General features: G+C 38.7%; 1 protein-coding gene across 2 annotated transcripts in view; it reads right to left on the minus strand.

The window, feature by feature from the left end:
* Nucleotides 1-318: 318 nt before the first annotated feature.
* Nucleotides 319-25979, minus strand: part of igsf21a (immunoglobin superfamily, member 21a) — a 168545-nt gene continuing 142884 nt past the window's right edge. The window contains exons 6-10 of one of the 2 annotated variants that reach the window (XM_062415440.1): nt 18223-18700; nt 11940-12025; nt 8464-8656; nt 5232-5270; nt 319-395 (exon numbers count right to left, since the gene is read on the minus strand). In XM_062415440.1, coding sequence (XP_062271424.1) covers nt 319-395; nt 5232-5270; nt 8464-8656; nt 11940-12025; nt 18223-18700 — 873 coding nt within the window. Of the gene's footprint in view, nt 396-5231; nt 5271-8463; nt 8657-11924; nt 12026-18222; nt 18701-25979 lie in introns of both variants that reach the window. The other variant, XM_062415441.1, reaches the window with a different exon arrangement.

Raw genomic sequence — 25979 nt, forward strand, 5'->3', positions numbered from 1 at the left:
AAAAGGTGTAACTGGGCAGGGCTATATAGGAGGTGGTTATTGTCATTTTCATCACGTTGTTCTTTTTTAAATCATTATCTCGGTTATTATTTTTGTTACAAAAACAGTGGTGCGCCATCCCGTGGCAGCGCTGTTTCCTGATCGACTGACGCATGGAGGGTCTGTTGATGACTGGAGAAGGCTTGCAGGATTGTGGAAAGAGTGTGGCTGTGTGTGCGTGTGTGTGTGTGTGTGTGTGTGTGTGTATATATATATGCTGCGTAAGAAGGGCAAATATGTGTGCGAGTGAGTGAGTGAGAATGTCTTGGATGAGAGGTTTCACGTCAGTTCCACTGTCACTGTGAGGACAAGTGCCATCCACGTCAGTCCGAGCACGTCCATGCAGGAGGCTCCATCTGCAAACACAAAAAAACATCCAGTCAGACAGGGACATACTTCCTCACTCTTCCACTCATTATGTCAGAAACATCATATTTCAAAACAGTGCTTCAAAACTCAAGTCCCATTTTGCATGACTTAAGACCCTATTTAAATGCAGTTGATATGGTACCTTTAGTGTGTATTGTAGTATTTTTCAGCCCTTGTTTTAAAGTAAACAACAATGTACTAATAAATCAGAATGGCCAAAACACATATTTACAAATGCCTTACAATAAAATAAGAAGTAATATTAATTTATTTGAAAGTCATTTTAATAAATGCAACTAGGTATGTTTTAATATGCTTTAATTCCATATACAGTACCAGTTAAAGGTTTCAACACACATTACCATTACCTTGAATGAACCTTTGACCAGTACTGTATATTATCATCAAAATAATATTGTTTATTATAATAATTTCGACTGAGATAATATTGCCATAAAATGTTATTATTGGCCTACTTGAAAAAAAAGACAACAAATGAACAACAGTATGACATAAACAGTCAATCTTATGTTGCCTAATTGCCTGTAGCTAATTAACCACAGCACCTTTTAATCTGAAATTGTATGTATTGTGTGTATTACATTACATTAATTTCTCTAGACATTAGTTTCCTGGACTAGTAGTGTGCTGACTTGATGACAGTCGTGCTTTGAGAAGATAATGTGCTACAGAATAGTGTCACTGCTACACCAGCAACTAAAAATGTTCCCGCTTTGTCTTTTTTGTAGTTATGGGAAACACAAAGATTCTCTTTCTTTCCCAATATTTGAGGAGTGCTTGGATAAAAATGGTGGTGTGTGGAGTAAAGCCCTACTTTTTTTTGACTTGTTGTTTTAAGGCCCACAGCAGGGATACTAGATTATAAAGGAGAGATCAGCAGAGCGAGAGAGGCTTTACGGTATTGGATACCTTACAAAGAGAAATTTGGAGCAGAGGAAAGTTGTGGCTTACTCTGGGTGTGGCTTTGCTGACATAACCAACAGCTTCTCCAGACTGTAGCCACACAAACAATAACAAAGTGTGCCTGACCACAATGAGATGTGGCGAGATTAATTCGATTCAAAATTTGATCTGGTGGTTAGACCTGACACGTAATGCAGTCTGGATGATGAAATATTGTCTGCACGGTGAGCAATGTGGGTTTTTATTATTATGAGTTGGATCAAAAAAGAGTTGGATCATATGTTTGTTGGGATTGTTTAAATTAAATAATCAAAGTTTCATGATATCGCCCTAATTGATGTAACAGAACAGAACAACATAATGCAACATCTTATATACAGTATATTCTACTCTGTTTATGTATGTCATACAACATTAGACAATCTCAACTGGATCTTCTCAATAAGAACTTCATCTCATTCTGTAATGGGCTCATACAACCATAAGATCATCATCTGAGGTCCCCTTCTAGTCTACAATCATAGAAGCAAGTCACCCAGCCATCTGTTTGCCTTCAGATTTTGGCTCAGACCTCAGTGCTTTTCTGCCAACCTGATTTTTTTCTTTTCTTTTTTAGACGACTTTAGACTCATTTCTGTGGCAACATGCTCTTTTTCATAAAGGATGACTGTACATCAGTTGCACAGGACATAAAATGCCACATGAAAACATCATGCTTTTGCTGTCTTCTTGCACACGTCTATATGACTACTTTGACTCCAGTGAAGATTTAAGTTAAGTTGGCTGTCTGTACAAACCTACTTGATAATTCTGACTGTGGCTATGACACATCTGTTTGCCCTCCTACCAGTCTGGCTCCTGTCTCTGATCCGACCTCAGTTCTAAAAGAGGGTTCAATTTTGAATTTTGCATTGCAGTCATGACATGTCTACCAAAAAGGAAAAAAAAAGAGAAAATGCATATTACATGATGACAGCCTCAGGTTCTTGTGGTTTTGTTAGTTTTGACTCTTTGAATGCAGTCCATCATTTGAAACTTCACTTTGATTACACCCCTCATCTCGGCCAAAATAATGCATTGTCCACAATAACATGACAACCCAAAACTTTTGACACTTCCACAAGCCTAGGCTGACAGGTACAGTATTATGAGGCAGAAAATGTCACATTTTTTTCCCTCAGTTTCACTCATCTCTTAAATTTATTTCATTGCCATACAGTTCGGCTTGTCAAGTTGTCTGGGAGACTGGAATTTTGACAAATATGAATGAATATAACTCCTCATGGGTAGCATAGTTTTCTTGTCTGCTGTGGCCCTGACTGACTGACAAGGGTGGTCCTTTCAACTTGCACCATGCAGGCAAGGAGTCGGGTATTCAACCATTAAACGATCAGGCACGTTTGCGGTGACCTCTTGGGGCCATGTTGTACAACAATTTGACTTGCATGCAAGGCATGTCTGTGCGTCCATGCTGACCTGATTCTGTCCTTGCTGTGACACACCTGCTCCTGTGCTTACCATAGCATTTGCATATTCAGATTTGCATCCCTAAGATACGACTAGCAGAGACGGGAACAGTAGAGATGTAAAGGAAGAGATGGGTGGAAAAAATAAAGAGCATAGAAAGAGAGATAGAGAAATTGACTGTGAGAGAGGATGAGAGACAAATAATGAGATGTATTTGAAGTAGGAAACACAAAGCAACTGTGAGAAAGGGGAAGCGTGAAAAAGAGTGAAACCCATGTCAGACTACAAAACTGTTCAAATCCTGCCTGACTAGTGCAGTTCAGCTTAAAGACAGCTCTGCTTGCCATCTGCTTGGGAAGCTGTTCACACTGTACGCTGGGACAAATAAGGGCGGTGCACACATGCACAAGGGATTATACACTATGTAGTATAGCATTCAAATACATTTTCCAGTTTATTAACAACAGCTCACATCAAAAATCGATTATAGTATGGATGTTTTATTGATTCCTGCTTCATGGTATGAAGTTACAATTAACATTTAGTGTACATTACTGATGTATTTTAAAGCATAACTTTGAAAATTATTTCACTAACAACTGTATATTTATGTAGATTGATTTATATATAATATGTAATGCTTGAAGAAAATTGGGCTACTGTAGGAGTCTTGCTTGTAAACTAATCTACACAAGTCTCCTCTTATACTTTATTCAGTTTTACCTCTTTAATCTAGGGTCTTGCTATGGGGTCACAACTTGATTTCAGTCTTAATTCATTTCAGGAGAATATAGAAGGAAATCATTTATTTATTGATATGGTGGAAATGGACAGAAAAGAGAATGGAGGGATGAATAAAGTGGTAAAAAAAGACAAAGAGCAATACAAAAAATTGATGAAAAGGGAAGATGGGTTGGCATTAACCGTGTTTCCATCACTGTATTTTATATGGATTTTAGAGTATCACATTAGAAAAGGCAAAATTCAAAAAACTCAATTACCCAAAATAGTTTTCACACACTCTTGAGATGTTTTTTCCTTTTTTTAATTAAGTTAAAGGACCAGTGTGTAGTATTCAGTGGCATCTAGGTGTGGGATTTCAACCAACTGAATACTGCCACCCTAACCCCTTTTTTCCCCAGTGTGTAGGAGAACATATAGTGGCTGGCTCCAAAATGAAGAAAAATGCAAAATACCAAATATTTACAAGTATTTACCAGTACCAGTATTTGGTTTGTCTTTTCTGGGCTACTGTAGAAACATGGCGGTTGCTATGTAAAAATATAGAGCTCATTCTAAGGTAACAAGAACACAAGGATTCCTATTTGCAGGTGATTATTCAAAAATTAAAGCATACAATATTATATTAAATTTTAGCTAATCTGTTCCAATAGATGCCACTAAATTCTACACACTGCACCTTTAATGCACTAAATGGGAAATGGAAACACCTTAGTTGAATAAGTTCTGAACATTTGACTCACATTACTGATCAGCTGTGTTTGCTGACAGTGTCTTCCTGGATATTCCAGAGATTTACAACCTCTACTTCTACTTTGTTTATTACAGCCATGTGTAAAGTAGCCTATACTACCAATTACGATGAAACTACAGTTTGCGTAGCCTAGTTTATTCTCTCCAAACCAGCTGATGGAAGCAGGTCTAATTAACTTTTTCTTATTTTCTTTTCTGCGTCATTTCAAAAATTTGCTTAAAATTTGCTTCACCATAGATGGAAACACAGCTACTAAGATTCAGAATGTGAGTGTGAAAAGTCAGGGAGGAGGAAAAAAAGAAAGAAAAAAGATTGACGTAGAAAGAGAGAGGGAGTGGCAGAAAAGGGGATAGATGGAAAGGTTGTTGTCACAACCTTATAGCTTCTGCTGACAATCCCTCATCTTTACATATGATAATCTCAGAAGCCGCAAATGAGCCACCACTGCACATATGAAACACCAATAATCTCACACTCAACCAAAAGTGACAGGCTCGGTTAGTCATTGGAAAAGGCTTGTTGCTTGCTGCTACTGAATATCGGCAAAGATTAATCCTGACTGAATCACTCTCACGCAGTCTATCTGGGGCAATGCATTCAGGAAACATCCACCTGTCAATACTCTGAATATTGAAACCACAGTCTCCCAAAGAATTTGCCTCTCAAAACAGACTGCAGTGCCTCATTTTGTTCTCATATTACATACAGCGTCTCTGGGAATATGATGATCAAATGATACAGCAGGAATCATATGATGCATTATAATTAAAACACACACACACATGCACACGCACACACACGCACACATGCACACACACACACACACACACACACACACACACACACACACACACACACACACACACACACACACACACACACACACACACACACACACACACACACAGCAGGTCATTTATGTGTTTGAAATACTCACTGTTTTGATTCTGTGTGTTTTTCATCATGCTTGGATTTTCTGTTGGAAACAAAGAAAAACAAAGATCAACAGAGATGATCAAAACAATTAATTGTTACTCTGAAATTGAGAAACTCAGTGAATGAAGGGGGGAACAATTAAGAGGACAAAGAGAACGAGAAGGAACAAGACAGAGAGAAAGAGAAAAAAAATAGTGATCTCTTGGTTTTGTGGCTTTCTAATGAAGCTGAACTCCAGAGTTCCTGAAGCACATGTTAAATGACACATCCCCAGTGAGAAAGACAGGGCCTGTTAATGGAACTGGGAACACAGAGCACTGCTCCAGAACAACCAGGACACTTTTAGCAGCCGTGAGACCAGCTGTAGCCAGACAGTATGGGAGAGTGGTTTTGAGAAATTGACTCCACCTTTAATAAGTAGCACCAATGTCCACCCTGTACAATACACTCTGACAACGTGTTTTCAAAGTTCTCAGAGGGATAAAGTAATTGCAAGGAAGGAGCAAGAGGGCTTGCTGAGTATTAGTAACACCCCTAAATTCCACTTTGTGAGCTATTTTTGGATGTTAGTCTTCACATATGAGCAGGTATGAGCTACATATACGTTGTGAAACTTTTCTGGTCTTACTGCAACCCCATTAACATAGCAGCTCCTCTGGGAGGCACAGAGAAATTAGTGTGTACACTGTGCATATGCCCACTTGTGTTTGCCTACCCCTGCAAATTTGCATAAGCATACATATCTGTGTGTTTCTGCATGTGTGTGCAGTTTGGGTCCCTGCCTATGTGTGTGTCACTGCCCGACTCCTCTGTGCTGACTCACTTCACAGTAATCTCAGAGGGTATTATCACTGAGGGTGGCTAAAAATGTACATCATCAAGACGTGAGCGCTGCTCAGCGACAGTGGAGAGTCTCTATACCAAGCCGTCATTATACTCTATTATTCCTGATGATGTATATTGAACACTTTGCCAAGTGAGCAGAGCCCCCAAATATTGCCCCCGGCAGAGAGAGAAGTGTCTCATCTCAAGGCCACGAGGGATGGTGCCAAGGTCACTTAATCACCATTTACTTCCCCTAAGCACGAGTGGAAGCAATCTACAAGGAGCAGGCAGACAGATGGGCCATACTAGGCACGTAGCCGATGACACCTGAGGGTGCATCAGGGTGTTAAATAGACATTAGTGCTCTTCCTAGCAAAACGCCTCTCAAGGTAACGCCTCCCTAAAGTGGCGCTTTACCCTTAAAGTGGGTTCTTATTAGACCCGCCCAGTAATTTGTCCATTTGTGACATACTTAAAACCTGTTCACAGGAGTATTTCAGGTGGAAGATTTAAAAAAAAAAAAGAAGATGGATACAATATTCTTTGTTTTGGAGTCAATGAGGTACGAAAAACGTGTCAATCTAATTTACGTTAATAGAGCACTTCATGGCTGACTGTACGTGTGTGTGCGTGCCACACACATTTCTGCTCACCTTCTTCAGTTGGGCTGAGCTGCTGAGCTTAAGCTGCGTTTGGTTAGCCTGGCACCAGACAGGGGCAGGGACCACTGATTTAGTATGAATGGATAAATTAGATGTTAACTAACTAATGTTAGGGGAGCAAAAGTAGCTTTTTTCACCATGAACTAAGCTAACGGGTTTATTTTCACCACTCACGGACTACAGCTATCTTTTTTCAATCAGTCTTTTGTCTCCTATCTTTCTTTTTGTTTTTGGAAGTCAGATTTGTCATTAGCAAGCTGAGATATGATGCTCCACCAGCACTCCGCCTTGCTATCAATTCACTGCTAGCAAGTACAGTTCACACCTCGCTTGGGGACAGGACCGAACCATTTTATGTAAATAGGAGGGTGGTGATAGTTTAATAATTTAATATTAGAAAAAATTACTTAATGTTCTAGTACTTTTTAGGGCTCCTGTCAGTTACAGGCCTTAAATTGCCCCCTCTCAGACTGGCTGGCTTCATCAATAGTAATGTCTTTTGGGCTTTCAGACGTAGTTCTCTGTTTCTGTAAATGTTGTAATAGCTCTATTCAAACATGACAAGGCCATTACGGATACGGCTTTGATGTTTGAGCAATATTTGGCGCGAGAGGGGTTGGTATCACTGCTGCAGAACAACGTTGGAAAAATAATGAAATCAAGGAAGTGTTAAGTCCTCTCACAGGTTGCATCAGTGATGGATTTCATAACTTGTTTTGCAGTTGAAGCCTCAATTAATGACTAACGGCACTACAGTGTTATGCTTTTGGATCCCCTCCTAAACTTCCTCTTTAATTTAATCATTCATCAGACAGAACATATAATTCTGCTCCTTATTTTATACATATATTTATCATTTAGTTTGCAGCTGCCTTTCAATTAATGTGACAGCATTCAATTCAGACTAGCTGTGTTGGACATTTCAAGGATATGTTACTAAGTCTCATTAAGATTGCTAGTTTGACTTTAAGGGAAGAGTGACTCAGGGGCTTTTTCAGACATGAGACAAACATATAAAATTCTCTCTCATAAAAACTTGATTTGATTAAAATAGCTTTCCATCCATTGATGGATGCTTCTAATGCCACTTCCTCCAATAGTGTCCAGTGTAAACAGATCCAGAGGAGCAGGACACACTGACACAATAGAGACTGTAAGAAATCCAAGTCCCTCATCAACACCAGTAAATGAACAAATTCCATGTTCCAATGAACACATTTACCTTCGTTTGGCCAGTGAACAAAGTGCTTGTCTGACATTGTCAACAACAAAGATCTTTTGATTCTATCATGGGGATTTGATGTCACTGCTGGTGTTTAAGTGCGTGAGAGCAGTGCAAGCCATGCCACTGATGGAATAGTCATTAAATTCCTTGTTAGAGAATAGTTATCTCACTAAGTGCAGCCTGAGAATCTGTTGTTGAGCCAATTAGGAATACAATCTCTTATTAATCACACACTTAGCTACATGAATGATTAATACCTAAAAGTGGCCACATAAATCTCTTAAGTATTTTTCAAAGTTACTGTAGATACTTCAAATGGATTTTGTAGAATTATGTAATTTTCCATGACATTTAACTGTGTAATGGTATAAGTGTTCCAGATAATTCTTGTGGATCCAATTTGTTCAGTCACAAAAAAAGAAAAAAATGTTTCATATTCATCAGTCTGTAAATAATTCATCAAACTTAAATGTGATTTCAATTTAACTGCTAGTGTAGTAGCCACTCTGGAGTATACATACCAAAGACTATGAGGCGAGTGTGCGTATCCGTAGAGCCCAGAGGATTCTGGGCCGTGCAGCGATACATGGAGCCATTGAGCTCAGCTGGCACTCTTTCCAGAATCAGCTCCTTCCCCTCTCGCTCAGTGCTGCCGTCCAGCAGGCGGCCCCCCACCCGCGTCCAGGTGAAAAGGGGTTCGGGGAACACCTCATTCTATCAAAATCCAACACCCAGATGGGATGGAGCAGGGATGAAAAAAAGAAAGAAAGGAGAGGAAGAAAGAGATAGAGCGAAATAGAGGATAGGGAGGGGTGAGAGGGCGGTGCAGAGAAAGTCTGTGAGTCTCAGCCAAGAGATTAAGAGCAAAGGATACATGAATAATACAAGCTCCAATTTTTTCCCCCTAATGCAACAGCAAGTTAACAACATGCATTAATAATCAACACTTCACTTTACAACAGTTTTTCCCCTCACATTCAGAGCCCTCCAGAGAACACCCCCAATTTCCAATCTAAAAGTATAACCCTCCATGAAGCAGTATTTCATTTATATCAGTGTGTTGACATGTTCATAGATAATAAGGGGACACAATATGAGGGTGAATCTCTTGTATGCTATCACCTTGGAGGAATGAAGTTTTGAGAGATCAACAATATGACCTCTTCCTTTGTGAGAAACACTGTGAATGGAGTAGGAGTATAATCAATGGCCTCAATGAGCTGGAATATATTGCAAAGTTTAATTCTCAGTTTGGTTTGTTTTCGTTCACATTGCTCAAGTGCATGAACTTAGATAAAACTAGTGTTTTTACAAATGTGGGGTGAACCCACAAAGAAACAACAAATCGAGACTTATTTCAAGTTTTGACTGTCTTATGGTATAAATAACTGTTTATACCACAATAACAAATGTAGGAACAGTTCAATTTGAACATCAGCTCAGACTGCAGCCTGTCCTTCCTTCAAGGGTTTTCAAGCACAGGTGCTGCCTACTCTCAGATGTCAACATCCTTCTCCATTGACTCAAAAAGTGCCTATTTTGGATTCTTTCATTGAGGCAAGCACGTTTGGTGCAGTTATTTGGCATGCATAACCTGATGTGCCAGATGGTTTGTTACCCAGAAGCATGTGAGAAATCATCCTTAGAAACTATTTGGAAAACGGGCAGGCACTTTAAAAAAAATGCTTGGCGCCCAAGTTCAAATGATATCATTCTCACAAGTCCGAACAAAGCAAACACTTCAGAGTTAAGATAAACTGCTCAAAACGTGCATGGCGTGAAAGTGCCCTTCAAGTCCCCCTCCAATCAAAAGTATCTTTCTCCCTCTTTTTCTACAGTTGAATGTTAGAGCTCCATTGTAAATAAGATAAGATAAGATAATACTTTATTGTCAGACAGGTCTGAAATTTTTCATGTGCCATCAGCAGTTCCATTGCAAACACAGACATGCAACACCAATACACAAAAACAGTGACAACAGACATCATTGTGCAGAATGACGCATGTATGTGCAGAGTTTGAGACTACAAGGATCATTTTAAACTGCTGAAAGGGGAAAGTTTCTCTGTGCTTATTGAAAATCCAATTTTAAGGGTGCGGGCCAATAAGCACGATAGATGACATCACACCTGGTTTGGAAGTCAATCCTGGTCGAATATTCAGCTTACAAAACTGTAATGTGGAAACTTGAAGCCTCCAGTGCACTTACACTGAGAATGGAGTTTACAGTGAAGCAAGAGACATCTTGTCCAGCAGTTAACCTTCTGAAATAAAATGCATTTGCATATTCATGGCTTCTGTCATTTTTAATGAGGGAGAGGGATAAGATGCCATTTTACGGAATTTTTACAAGATAATTGAATAGTTTTTTTTTTTTTTTTGCAGAAACACCATATTAGGCAGACATTACTATTCAAGGTAGAGTATTTTATATACATCTTAAAACATGCCTGGAGGGGACAGCTGGAATTGACCTATTACGAAATGGTCATATTGAAAATCCCAAATTAACTGGTTTGCGATTGTTGTGACAAAACTGTGAATTGTCCAACCTTTCAAAACATATATAATACATAATAAAAAGGTTCTTCATGCTCTGTGTTTGAATGACAGAGGTTAAACGAGTTAGTAGACTTAGACAGGCTTTTGGGAAAAAGTCACATTAAGACAAAAAGAAGAAAAAAAACACTAAAAGGGTCTAAGTAAAACCTTCCTGTCACATATCCCCAAGAGCCTATGGAGTCCAAATTAAAAAAGATCTGTGCACCGTGCTGCTGAAACCGCCAATGCCCTATTAATCTCACACATAAAGCAACAAGAAAAAGTAGTACAAACTAAATCCCACACTGTAGGATCATCATCCATAATATATTCCTAAAACAATAAACTGGAGGGGTTACTGGCATCCATTTTATCATACTAAGAGAAAGGCAAGGCAAAATTATCTGTCTTGACACACAATCTTATCTACTTATGAAACCCTAGAGCCTTGGTCCAGTGAAGGATAAGGGAAATTTGCTTTCTGATCAATCTGCATGCACTGATGCCTACACTGCCGAGGGGCCTGACTGGCTGTATGCCATAGTCAAGCCTGTTTACAATAACTAGTCATAACAATGTTCAAAGAAAACCTTTAAAATAATCCTGAGGTCATTGGGCAGACATAAACACATGTACAAATCTGTACAGGCAATATCTCGGTGCACCAAACCGAGAACAATAACACGCATTTTTACATTAGCCATGTCTCAGAAGAGTGAAATAAAATCAAACAACAAATCTGAATTATGATTTCTATAGATTCCTGAAGCAGTGGCCTGAGAAGTAACAAAGGCAGTTTGTGCTGTAGTCCATTAGCATGTCCTATATCAGGATTAGCCCTATCCTCTTCACTTGACTGACTTCAGCTACCCGGCTTCAATGTGTCATTCTTGTCAAAGAGATCAGGACCATCCACAGCCAATTCACACTAGGGACATAGTCTTTTTATGACAGGGGATGACAGTGACACAAAAACAATCTTATTGCTGTTACCTTCAGCCCCTTCTTTTGGATTAGAGAGCAAGATGTCTCAAGGCAGAAAAAAAAATACTCTAGCTAGCATAACATGTCAGCCTGTTGGCTAAGAATGACAGACGTGGACATCAGATAGACTTCAAACAAATTAATTGCTTTAAGGTTGTTCATTGCCTTTTTTTATTCCCCAAGGCTTTACTGAGTACAAATAGCTTGAAAATACTGCAAGGCTCCAAAGTGACAATATGAATCCAATGAAATTGGTTTGTAACATTTTTGACAAAATTAATATTTAGTAAGTACGTAAAACTGAAAATAACTAAGGAAAAGATGTCTATGCACAACAAAGTGATAAAGTGAAAACAAAACAGGATACACATACACACATACAGTATGAACAGGATGTCTCTTATTCTAGACTGGCCTGAACTTGGCCTTTCTTTTTCTTCAAACCCCATGCACTTACCCCTGGAGATCCTACCTGGAATCCTTGCACAGTGATGCGCACCGTGTCCCCTACCTTAGCCCTGGTGGGGGACATGTGGAGTTTAGGACCCTTAGGAGCAGCTGATAAGAGAAAAAAAGACAAAGAGACAAAGGTCATTGTACTGAGCATGAAGAGCAAATCCTGCTGGACACCTGTTTTGTTACAGAGGGAGAGAGACAAATACAATTTCCTGTCAATTAAGGTCACGGGGCGAGAGACGAGGGACCTGCAGGTTCTTTCATCTAAAGGACTGTGCTGGATTTATTCCCCCTTGGAGAGAAAAAGAACTAAATTGGGTAGATACTCATTACTAGAGCAGAATGGGAGTGCACCGGGTGGAGTGTGGAGGCAGTGAGATAAGGGACACTCAGAGAGCTAATTCCCTTGTCTTGGTGTGGACAGCGGCCCCCAGATGGCTTTCATTTGGACCCTCTAAAACAATAGGGGCGCAAGCAGGAAAGGGAAAGGGGAAATTCTAATATTCAGAGATTGTGAGGGGCCAATGATTGTCCTGTATATGTAATGCTGAGATAAAACGAGCGATTTGCATAATGGTATAAAAACGTGAGTCACTTCATTATGCCCGAGCTGCACACTATACTGCATTAGACCCACATAAGCAAGTTCTGCACAATTTGAGATGATTAACAATTCCCCTAAAGACACTGCTTCACACGTTGTCCCATTCCATATGTTAGACAAACGGACTGAGCAGCACATGCAATGAGACTCAAGCTAAGGGCATCCTATCAATAATGCCTGTACAAGTCCACCCCAGGAGTTCTTCAATTAATTTGGTTTCAACTCTCAATATAAATCACACTGAATGCTTGTTTTCATTGATGACTTAAACTAAAGGATAAATAAATAAATAGACAAATGACCTTAGTTTTTAGCTATTAATCTGGCAACAAACTGTCCACTGTGGCTAATGAAGCACCACCTTTTCTTAGGCATCCATTGACTACAAGCCTGCATCAGACTAACGGATAAGGAGTTACACTGTCATATCTGTAAATAGGATTGAGTGTGTAGCATTGCCCACATACTGTATATCATGTCTGAAGATCATTTTATAAAATGGAAGCAAAAACATTTCAGTTGCTTAAAACGGCAAACCAGAAGTAATGAATTGAAGTAATACAAGGGGGAGAAAGAGCTGACAAAAATATTTTGGATACATTTCAGCACAAGTAACACATCTTGTTATTATTCATGAACTAACTCAGTCCAAACTAGTCAGCAAAGTCTAATAACTTTCTTATCTAACATACATTTTGGAATCTGTGGCTCTTTGAAGATTAAAGGAAAACATCCACATATTTATATTGGCAACCTAACCAAAGACATAGTGTGAGCAGTTTGACATAGCTAAGTGTTCGTTTTCATGCTGAAGATGGATGGCATTTCACAGGTTAGTTTTGGCATGACAGTGTGAAGCACTATCTTTCCACGGCCCACACGCTGACGGAAGGGTATTTTTAAATACTAGTGTCATGGCGTCACATGGAGCTTGCAAGGCATATGGCCGGGGAAGATGATGGCTGATATCTGGGATTTGCTCCAACAGTGACAGTTGGTGTCCTACGTCACCACCTTTGATTAGGGCAGCATGCAGTGTGATGGACATAGCACAACCTCTCTCTGAGGGTGAGGGCATCACTGTGGAAATGATTCACAGTCTCAAGAGAGCGTCACCTAAGACCCAGCTTCTTCAATTTGCAAGAGGAAACTGTTATCACTTCAGAAGGGGTCAAGAATAAACATGCCCTCAAGAGACACAACTGCGCACCCAGCATCAGGTGTGCTTTAATACCAAGCTAAGACATCAGCAGGTCTGCCCAGCTGCACAACAGACTTAAACAGTTGAAGGGAACCTGCCACATTACTTGGGTGACTGGTTTTGTTAAAAAAAAAAAGAAAAAAGAAAAAAGAAAAAAGCAGGACAGGCATACAACAAAATTTAAAAGGCCTGACTGGATGCTGGATTGCTTTATCGCGGTGAATCAGCTGCTGTGTAATGTCTTTCATGGATTCAACCAACACGCTAGAGTAGGTGACCCAAAGCCGCGAGATAAGACAAATGGATGAATGTGGAACTGAGCTGCAGGTGAATATGGATACAAGCAACATACTAGGTACACATGACAAATCTATATTTCCACTGGCAAACAGACAAAGACACATGCCCACAGTGAACACACAGGGATTTCCATACAAATAACCATACACATGCATACGCACCCAATCCTCCAAAATGCACACATAGATATACACATGCACACACACAGATCACAGACGCCTTTCTGAAACTGAGCATCTGCTCTTTGATTATCACGGTCTGGCAGAGCAATGACTGGGAGATGTGAGGAAGCCTGGATCTCCTCTCACTGCCGTACAGGGTATGAAATGAGAATTCCACCACTTGTCTAATGATGTTGAATAATAAACACCCAAGCTCACGAAAATCCACAGCAAAGAGCTTCTTTTAAATATTAAGAAGCACTATGTTCATGAATACAATCCGGGTGTGCAGAATATACCTGCCTCATGATCTCGTTGAGGTGTAGCACTTCTTTAGACTCCCAAGGCCCGGCGCCAGCTTCAAATCAATTTGTATGCATGGAACCATCCATGAATATTCATGAAGTGTAATACAACATTGGTCGATTGTCAGACTGTCGCTCTGTCTCATGTGGCAATATTAAATCTCTGAAAGATTTATCACTTATGGGCACTGCAAAGACCTCCTTTTCATTTCCTGACCAAACACACCTGAGAGAGCCAGGAGAGCCACTGTGTATATGCAGTACGACAGTTCTTGAGTACAATTATCCAGTTATAGCTGCATAATATAAATGAATAGGGTATGTAAGTGATGGGAATCCTGAGATGCTTTACACAGTCACATTAAATTAGAGTTAAACAGTCCTCAAATACTCTGAAAAAAACTTCTGTTCTAATTTTTGTCTATAACGAGCAGATTCAAATGGAGGAGAACTCTTTTGTACATAACCTCCGACCTGAATAACAATCATATCTTTTTTATTTTATTCTTCCATTCCAAGATGGATCAAGCCCCAAGCAGGTCTATGAACGCTTTGAATTTCAAGTGTGCTCTAATTAGAATCAACAAACGCACATTTTCTGTTCTTTTTTCTTTAGGTGGTGGGAAAAAGAATGTCTGGCGATGCTCCTTCCATCTCTTAAGAAAGAACAAAGGTAGTGGTAAATTAATGACTTCAAACAAAACTGAGAGAAAGGCTTGTCAAAATATTAGTGCCTTTGACATTTAGCAAGAGTTTCACAGGGCCCATTCCCCCAGGGTATGTCATCTGCTTTATCATCAACATGTGAAAGAGGCAAATAGCTGTTAAAATATCTTATTGCAATACTTTGTCTTCAGGAGACAGCTCATGCCGTTATACCTTTAACTTATGCTGTCTCAGTCTCACATGTGATGTATTATATTTCTGTGCATTTGGGATATGACGATAACAGATATTTTAAACAACATTTGTATGAAATGAGATATTACTATTTTAAAAAAGTGACAATACCAGCTCTGACAATAGGTTTTTAAATAAGGGGCAAAAGGTTTTTGTTGACACTGGGTCCTTTCCTCAGCCACAATTGACTAATTCTAAGGATGGGGCAGTAACATTTTTATATTTTTCTTAATATGACCAAATTGTAAGAGACCAAAGTTAAAATCCAACAATGAATTGATCTTACCAACAAGTGCTGCCTGTGTAGCCAAAGCCTAATAGAACATACAGTATTCCTTTTGTGCCATAATTCTATGACCATGGTCACTTCAGTTTAATTTAAGTCACACATACACTGACCCGCTGCCAAAAATGCTCAGCGGCACATTAAATGTATACTATTTATGTATTTGTTGTGTGAGCAATTTTAAAACTAGAAATATTTTAAAATAAATTAAATATTTGTGACCTTAATCTTTTTTTTTTTTAGATTTATGTCTTTGTAATGAACAGGTTTGTGTCTGATTGCCACAGTTGTGACTGTCCTGCCAAGAAAAAATCGTCAGGATCTGTAGTTTATGCAAGTGACCCAAAATGACATATGCCCCCTAGCAGCCTTAGTAATTATGACTAGAGCAAAGGACAAAATGAGGTGACGTTATTATAGAGCGGCAATGTCCACATAGGGAAGAGGTCAGGGTGGATGGATTATTCGACAGGCTTTAACACAGGATATGCTGTGTTATATAAATATAAAAATAAATATAAAACATTGTTTTTTAAAAGCTGTGACCTTGGTCAAATCTTAAGGAAGTAGTTCAACCCAAATCATGATCTTTCCCCAACCCTAGTAACCTTAGTAACCCTAGTAACCCTAACCCTAACCCTACAAGCCGTAACCATAGTGTTTCCACATTACAAAACACAACAGAGATTTATAACAGTTTTGAAAGGCTCAGATAAATTATGCTGTCCTTCCAATTTCATCCGAAAGTGGCATCAGCTCAAAATGCTTGTGTCATTCTAGAGTGCCTGAATGACACAAGCAGTGACCAACAACGTATTGGTTTTTTTTAATTTGGAGGAATTGTTGCACGGACACATAAGAAGTCGGATTTAGTCTTTTCGTATGATTTGTTCACAGTAAACGAAGTCTTGAATAATGCAAGCTGTTTTGAATTTTTAATGCCAGATTTGTATGGAGAAAGTACACTCCTCTTGTCAGTTTGAACTGAAAACAGATTGATTCAGATGCTACAACAGAAAGGAGTGTCCCTTCCCCACTAATTGAGACCCTGTAGATTCACCCTATTAACCCAGATATGTATATGGATTCTGGCAGGAAATCTACTTGGCATACAAATAGTGAAGAACTGAAAGTTACAAAAAATAGAACACTTTTTTTTTTCTTCAATCGCCAATCTAGGAGTGTGCCATGAAAAGAAAGCTGGACTCATGGATGTTTCAACCTGCTACAACAAGATTATTTGTCATCATCTCCACCAAGAATACATTTAGACCAAAGACATCCAGGTGTTTTTTTTTTTTTTTTTTTTTTTTAATTACCCAAAATTCAAGCCAGTACTTAGAGCCACTACTTAAGAGCTGTGCTGTGTATTATCACGTTATCAATTAAAATATACTAACTTTGTTTTAGATAATGCATTGCCTATTGAAGACTTTCCATTTTAAAATAATAATAGCAATTTCTATCAACTCAAAGTGACCAAAGCTGCACACCTGCATATTAAGTGGGATACTTTTAATTAGATGAAAGGTGGTAATGTGAGATAAAATACTGACAGCATGATACAATGCAGCCAGCAAACACCAGTCGTAGTTTTCTAGTTCAGTGTCTCTTTCCGCCTTCAACCATTGCTAGTGTCTCATGGAAGATAATGTCTCTGTTTATCATGTCAGGATTGCGTGGCTTGTCTCCAGGAGGACCATGCCAAAATATTGCCTTTGAAGTGTTAATTGGATGTGCTGGAAGCCATCTTTGTTTTTAGATTTAAAAAAATTATCAGAAAATGTGTGTGTGTGTGTGTGTGTCTCCTGAATCACACATTAAAACTTAATAAATTTTCACTTAAAGTATGACTTCTTTTCGTAATTCAGTACCTGCATCGCTAAATGAAAAAAACAAATAATCCCACTGCCATAGTGTTTCTCTCTTTGAATAAAAGTGATGAACTTTAGAAGCTATCTTCTTTCTGTTTAAAATACTGAAGCGTGAGACTGCATAGCTTAAGACAGATGCTCACTGAAGTTTGAAGGAGGGCAGCATCTCTGAGATCGCCTTTCCAATGATATAACACTGGTCAGTGTGTCTAAATTCTGATCTGACTTCACTAATTCAGGTTGACTTTTTCAATAACAGCAATGAGTTAACTCAATCTAGCAACAGACAGCTCGATGAATTGCCTTGTCAGTCACTTGGAGTTTTGCATTCGCCGCTAAACTTGCAATCTGCTCAGCTGTAACACAATTAAGCGGCATCAAATGAAAATCAGTGTTGTTCTGAGTACATTTGCAAGAGAGACATAAGGGGGCTCAGTTGGTTTCCAAGTGTGGCAAGGGGATACAAGGAGACATCAGGAGATTAAAAGGGAGAAGAAATGAGAAAACTGTGTGTGTGTGTGTGTGTGTGTGTGTGTGTGTGTGTGTGTGTGTGTGTGTGTGTGTCTAGGTGGAGTACGAGGGGGAATAGAGGACGATGAGAAGATGAGAAAAGTGTTTGGAGGTTTGAGAATAGCACGCAAAAACAAGTTAGTCTGCATCTTACTCACCCAGAGTGACCTCTGTCTGCATGGGCATAGACAACGCCGGATGCTTGACCTCGCAGCTGAATAGGGCATCATTATCCAGCTGAGGGTTTAGGGTCCAGGTGAGTCGGGCCTGGACCACAACAGAGCCATCACTCTGGGGGATGTGAGTGTGGCTGAAGTAGTAGAGAGGGTCCGTGCTGTGCACCCAGCGGGGGAACTCCCGGCTCACCACTGTCTCTGGGATGACCTCTGTGGCAGGGCTGGGCTCAGAGGCCTGCTGGCCCTGAGTGTGGACACGCTGGGGGCTTTCTGTGTACAGACGGGCTGACCGCCCTTCAGGGTCCAGGAGGGAGAGGGACCTCTGCAGCTTAGTGTCATCGAGGTCCCTACTGATGAGTGGCCTGGCCCCTCTCACCCCCGCTGAGCCGCCTCCCTGCTCGGCGGAGGGTAGAGTGTAGGAGATCACCTCTATCAGCTCACCATCACGCTTGAAGTAGACCTTCAAGACAGAACAAGGAATATTGAAATTGAGTGAGAAAAAGACATAGAGGAGAAAGAAAAGTGGAAACAAGAATTGCAAAGACATATTTTACGGCACTCTGTAACTGCAGCAAAGAAAAACATACAATCAACCTTTTGGCCACACACAAAAAGCTTTAAACAGAACCATGAGCAGATCTAGGAATTGACAAGATCCGAGGCTAAGACCAGAGCACCCAGACCCAGGTTATTTTTATTTTTTTTATTGGATTGTTCACATGAGCAGAATTAAATTTCACTGCATTGTATGACTACTGCAACAATTAGTAGTAGTAGTAGTAGTAATTTATTTTGGTCCTTTTTTTTTTTTTCCAAAAAGAATGCACATAGAAACAAAATAGTAAAAAAAGCATTAGATCAAAAGAAAAACATATTACATTCATTTTTAATTACATTTCACTCTGGTTGTAAAATGCTTCAACTGAAATATCTTCAGAAGTATCACTCTTTATCACATTTATTATAGTCTCACTCAGATTCAGTTGGCAGCTGGTTGAAGTTACTGTTCAGAAAAAGTGACTATATATATATATACAAAGTCACTTTTTCTGACTATAATCGATTATATATATATATATATATATATATATATATATATATATATATATATATATATATATATATATATATATATATATATATATATATATAATCGATTATTATTATTTATATATATATATATATATAAATAATCGATTTGGGGCTTTTGAGAAAACATTTAGGGCTGCAGCCCCAAAACCACTATCTCTGCCCCTGAACAGAACACTGACAGGGGGGCAAAAAAGAATTGCCAATAGACACAGAGAATTTGGCATCTAGTTTCTGGCCATCTGGCAAATCTGAGTTTAACATTCATTCTCCACCAGTTCCTGAGGAAAATATCTGGCTTATTAGGTGCTAATTTCTCCACCATGCTCAGTAGTTAGCTTCAAACTGTGTCTGTCTGCTGTTTTTTGCAGGGCAGACAGTGGTTTTCACAAAGAACTTGCAGATGCCTGTTGCAGGGTTGAGTTGAGCTGTGACAGCAAACAAACAGTAAAGTTGTGGACCATCAAACCACAACAATCAGCTGTAAGATGTTAAAATCCTCTGTAGAGCTGAAGGGAGTTGGATGATAATTATCTTTAGTTTGGTCAACTTTCACACCACACAGTCATTTTCTTTCTGTTGCTTATATTAAAACATTGATAAGTGCAGCTTTAGGAGATTATTTTAAATTAGGCTCATCCACTGTGTTAGTTCAGTAAAGAGTTTTCTCACCATTAACAGTCCATTAACATCTCTGGCTACCTAATCTCCTGGCAGGGAATTGATGCCCATTCTCAGTACATAACCTGCAGGTATTTGCATTGGAATAAGGTCGTATGTTCACTGTGGTGCTGCTGTTTCTGCAACACATATTCTTGCGTTTTTGTTGTTCAAGAAAGGAAAATTTAATCTGCAGCTCTTCTGCGGACCTTTGGTCATTTGAATTCAATTTTCCAAAGATCAAAGAGTCATTATTGTAAACATTGCATTTCACTGTATTGTTTGAGGCTTTTGTGAGGAGATGGCTGAAACATGCTTTTGATATGGTGCCACCTCAAGCGCTGATGCTGCGAGTGGGTAAACAGCAATAATGAATGCAAACAGGATAAGGCCAAGCTTCAGAGGAATAACTCCAGATAATATTTTTACATTCACATAAGGGATAGAATGTATAATCCCCAGACCACTATACAATTTAATAATGCACAACCCTTTGTATGAAAAATGATTAACCTTTAATATGACAAATGTTTTTTTCCCTCAACATGTTGACAATACAGTATTCAGACACATTGTCCTAAGCTGCATGCTGTACTGTGACATAAAATACAGGATCTACTCATACCTGGAGAGATTTACCTTCCAATAAAAATGAAATGAGCCTGGCTGAGGATTTATAAACCTTATGGATTTCATTCAATTTAACCTTTATTTAGCAACTTTATTTTAAAACACTGATGGATGGGGACTGTCTTTTTGGCCCACCTTGTTGTTGAGGTTATGTTTGCCAGGACAGATGCAACTTCATTATATAACAATCTGTATTGTGTTGCTGGGTTGTATCATAGTATTTATAGCCAACTCTAAAAACTCTCTCATGCCAGCCATCACAGCTGGTACACATACACAAGGGGCTGGGTGCCCTTGCTCAAAGGCGTTACCAACAGTACTGGTTACTCAGTACCACAGATAATTGTCCTCCTAACCAACCTGCTGCTCTAACTGGACTGCTCTGTGGCCCCATCTACCTGTAACACACTTTCAATGCAGATGTAGCATCAAGACAAGTTTAACGTTTTCTCAAAGTTAGTTTGTTCATTTTCAGTTGTGACTATAGAGGTTAACACACTGCAGTGCTTATTTATTGGAACGCATTTTTATTAAATTCAATTAAATATTTTATTATAGGAAAAACAAATTTCACAACTTGAAGAGGATGTTTTCTTTCTTTTTTTCCATACAGTCTATCAACTGTGATAATAAATGTTCTCCTTGGAGAAATTCTGAACTCTCACATTATTGCAATCTGTTGTTAAAAAGATAAGTAATGACTACGCCTACTAAGTATAACCATAGTTTCTAATTAATGCGCACTCAAACACGCACACACAAGATATTGACATAGAAATAGAAAGAAGAAAAAAAGCTCCTCTATAGGGTACATGTAATTAATTTCAAATTAGCTTAAGGGCAGGTAAGATGCAGGTTGTGTAGGATTACCTGCCCACTGGTAAGATAATGTAGAAGAGCTCATGCATTAAGTCCATTCCATACCTACAAACAACTTTCCACACAAAGCATTCGTGTCTACATCCTCAGTATCTTCTTATAAACCTTTTGTAGTACAAGTGTATTGATTATAGCTCAGCGTGGCATGAAAGGCTAATTTACAAATGAAGTTACACTGATTAACACATTTTCCTCTGTTGAATATACCATGTGGGAGCATTCAATACTCATCAACCGTTTATTTGGTTTTACCTTATGTGCTCTGCAGATCCCAAGCTTAAAATCCAATAGCACTATGGGAAGTAGAAACATCAACCTCGGATCCATGATGACCCCATTGTGTCTGCTGCTAACTCCTACAGCTACACCACAACTTGCAAAGAGAAGGAGTTTTTTTTCTTTCACTGTGTATTAAAACACCTCATTAATTATCACAGCAGGTGGAGAGAGAGCAGCATGGATTAGACGCATTCATGCACCTGTTCTGTAGCTTTTGTTGGACAAAATGGTGTGGGTACACAATAACACCTGTGCTGGCTATAGATTGTATAATAGAGAATTAATTATGTAGAACAACTGATTAGTTTATGTAAACATTAACAGACAAGTTAATTCACAGTATATGGATAGCAGAAATATGGATTAAACATCGACATGACTTAACACGATGCATGGAAGGGCTTGTTTGTGATCTGAACGAGTCAGAATTAATACTTTTATTGAGGTGTTACCTCCAGCAAAATATCAAGCATCAGTTTATCTATTCATGGTGACTCACACCATGACTAAATATCTTTCTTTGCCACCTGTATGCTTGAGGTATAAGAAAAGGAATCAATGAAAGTTTCATCAAAGACATGAATGAATAGATAGACAGATATGTAGCTGTGGGGAGAGAGTGAAGTGTTTTTCTGCTATTATCCTGCAGTTCTGTTGCTTTTTCCATTTTCCCTTTCATTACCAGGAAGTAAATCACATATGGTTATGAAAATACTGCAGACACTGATAAAAAATAGTATTTATTTATAGTACATATTTACAAATAAGACTGTTATAGAAGTTGAGTGAACTCATTTTAGATTGCAACTTGTAATGTTGTTTAGTGAATATCCTGTCAAGTGTCTTCCAGTCAGCATTGATCATGACCACTCTTTCTCTTTACAACTTTGCCAACCATTTTTATTCAGTGTTAAGCATATGTTATCATAATTTTCAGGAGCTATTCCCTTGATATATTGCACTATTTTACAGTATTTGTGAATGATACATTAGCTGTATATTGAATCATATTATTTTTAATGCTAATCAGCCGAATCTGTTGGCATTTATGGACAGTCACTATTGTTATAGTTGGTTTAAATGCTAAATGTCAGCACTTTTACTTTACTTTAAAAAAAAAAAAACAATACAAAAACATCAACTTGTTAGACACTGTTCAATTAATGCCGACATCATGGATTTCTTTGACATATCTGACATCTATGGCATATATGACATCTGGCATATTGGACAGCACAAACACAAAAAAGAGGGAGTGGAGAAGTGACAGAGAAGAGACCAGACCATATGTCACATGCCCCTAACAAAACCTTCTTTGTTTATATTAATATAAATCTAAGCACACTTAAGCAGACATCTATCATCTCTTGGTCTGCATTCCTTTAGGCTACCTGCTAATTTGCTAAAATCTCATTTCCCACATTTCCTTGTTTGACAGGCAGAGATAACAGAAAACGCATCACTACTTTCATTCTGTTCATATGGGAGAGCAAACACTGATTAATTTTACACAAGTGATTATAAAGCTGCCAAAATAACACTGAGGATGTCTCTCCCTGTGATACATGTCTCCAATAAATGGTTGCATTTTACAAAGTGACACGGCACTTTTCTTGTACGCTGCTTTGGATGAGTCGCCTTTCAAGTGGTTTCCCTGCATTCATTGTGTATTGATGAAAAGAAAAGTCAATTTCCATGCCATATAATGAAATAATATGGCTATTGTACAATCAATTGTAACACAAAAATCTGTTAATGTGATAGATGCCAGGCTATTCTCTTTAATTTAAGGTGGCTAGAAAATACTACATTTTAATCTTGGAATTTCTAAACATGTCCTCCATAGTTTAGCTAGCACAAAGGTACTAAATGGCTATATTGTCTTTAATCAACAGATTGGCTTGTTAGGTAATACATTTAGCTGCTGTAGGACTTGGAAAGTAGTGCCTGCTCTCATGTAAAAGGGGATTTTTGAGTGCTTTGGCATTGATGTTGTATTGTTCTCTTACAAACAGTGTTACAGCACGGAATAAAGTGATTATCAATCACGCCTCTGTTATAAATCCCCAAATACTTCATAGTCCAATATGTGCAGACAATGAAACCAGACACAAACCACTTACTTCATTCTGAAATGAATGAGCTCAGAAAAAAGAGAGATGTAATTCTAAGCAGTACCCCATACACAATGCCATGGCAGTGGTGAAATTAAGCTGGGATGGCATGAGATGCATTTTCTCTGTGAATAGACAGTGATGAAAGCACCTGCACTCTGCACACTGCCAAGCCGCCCCCACCTCACCAACATCTCAAATCCAAAACGTTTTTGAAAATGTAACAATCATGCATTGGTCCATATACACCTTTATGTTGCTGCAATTAATCATGGCAATGTCAAAAGGACAAGGCGGTAATTTTCATGGTGACAGAATGATTCAAAGAGAGAGCAGCAGCATGAGAAAAGGGGAGAGAGGGATCCTGGCCATGACTTAATCAGCTTTCCTTCTTATTATTAACTGTCATTATCTTTCCTCTTTTCAATCAGTGCTTGCTTGTGCTCTGAGGATGTTCTAATGAGTGGCACTGGGAAGCTATTATTGATATGTCACCAGCTTGCTTCAGTGACATCAGATGCCGACAGATCTTGAAACATAATGCCAGACAATTTTAACACATGCAGTCCATTATAGTCAGCTCTCTCAAAGCTGCACTAGGGGAATTTAACATGTTGGGTGTCTCAAAAAAGTGATGGGAAGTAACTGAGAATATAAGAACTTGTGAACTTCAAGACACAGAAGTCATGTAATGACATAATGCTGGTAAACCTCACATAATTTTCTCATGTGTAGTGTAGAACATAGACTTCTATACCACTACAACCAAAGTTGACTCATATTATGTGTGTGGCAAGGATACTGCGACAAAACACAAGAAACCTTATCATTTTAGTGACATCTGCTGAGGATGGATAATATGTAGCATGTTTAGAGATTGTAGTCCATTATACCAAAGCTTCCAATATGATAACATTGTTTATATGAAACTTTAAGTAACCATAGCAACAACACTTAGTTGATGTCTAATACATGACTGGACCATGTATAAAACAGTCGAGAGCTTTTAGTTTAAAACGACAGGTGGCGCCGAAGGTCGACCAGTGATGTAACTTCATCACTCACTCGGTCAGTTAGTCACATATGTTTGCATTTATATAGGGCTGGACCTGCTTTTGTGGTCCAGCCAAGAATCCAGGTGAAAATTAATGAAGGTATCGCTTGCCTTCAGCCCATTCATCTCACGGTCCCTGGGACAACGATTTGTACCAATTAAAGCAAAGAAAATAGGTCAGTGGCCACAGATTTGTTATGTTTGCCCTGAACATTCAGTTGCAATGTCCGTCATGCTGATATCATTTTTAGTCAACATGGAGCCTTTAGTGGTGCCTGCTATTAGATTTTTCACATGAATTGAAAAAATAGGTCAGAGTTGTTTCTGTTAGTTAACTAACAAAAACTTGTAGAGCTGCTTAAATCTCATCTAAGCTTGTCATCATTTTGTGTCACTATTTTTAATGAATGTAGTGACAAGGCTCTGATTTGTCGACTGTCTCTACAGCCGGGGTGAACAGCAGTCAATGAGCACAACACTAGACCTATTTGAATTGCTGACCAAATCAGATATGTGTGCAGTGATTCAGAGGTCTGGTACCAGGCTATGAGCAATAATGTGAGTCTGATATGGTTTTTCCATAAAAGAAGCATAATTACTGTTTTATCCTTAAAATTACATCCACTCACTCTCCCTCATTAGAAATCACAGAATCTTTGAATATGCAAATACATTTCATTTGAAAAGCTTAACTACTGGACACCAGATGTCTCTTACTTCACTGTAAAGTCCGTCTCTGGTGTCTGTGCACTATAATTATACATCACATTTATATAAATTGAATATTAAAAGAGGATGTCAGAAATCCTGCTCATAAGCCCAGCCCAGTACACATAATGGGAAATGAGATGAATGTGGAAACAGTCTTCTAGTGTCAAACTCTGCACATACTGTACATCATTCAATCGTGAAGCTCATATATCCAACTACAGGAACAAGAAGAAAAACATATTTTTGAGTGGAGAAACACTAAACCCTTAACATTATTGGCTGTGAATACATGTGTGTTATTTTTTTTTATAAAGTCAATTCTT

This window comes from Scomber scombrus, chromosome 3 (genome assembly GCF_963691925.1).
Source record: "Scomber scombrus chromosome 3, fScoSco1.1, whole genome shotgun sequence".
Lineage (NCBI taxonomy): Eukaryota > Metazoa > Chordata > Actinopteri > Scombriformes > Scombridae > Scomber > Scomber scombrus.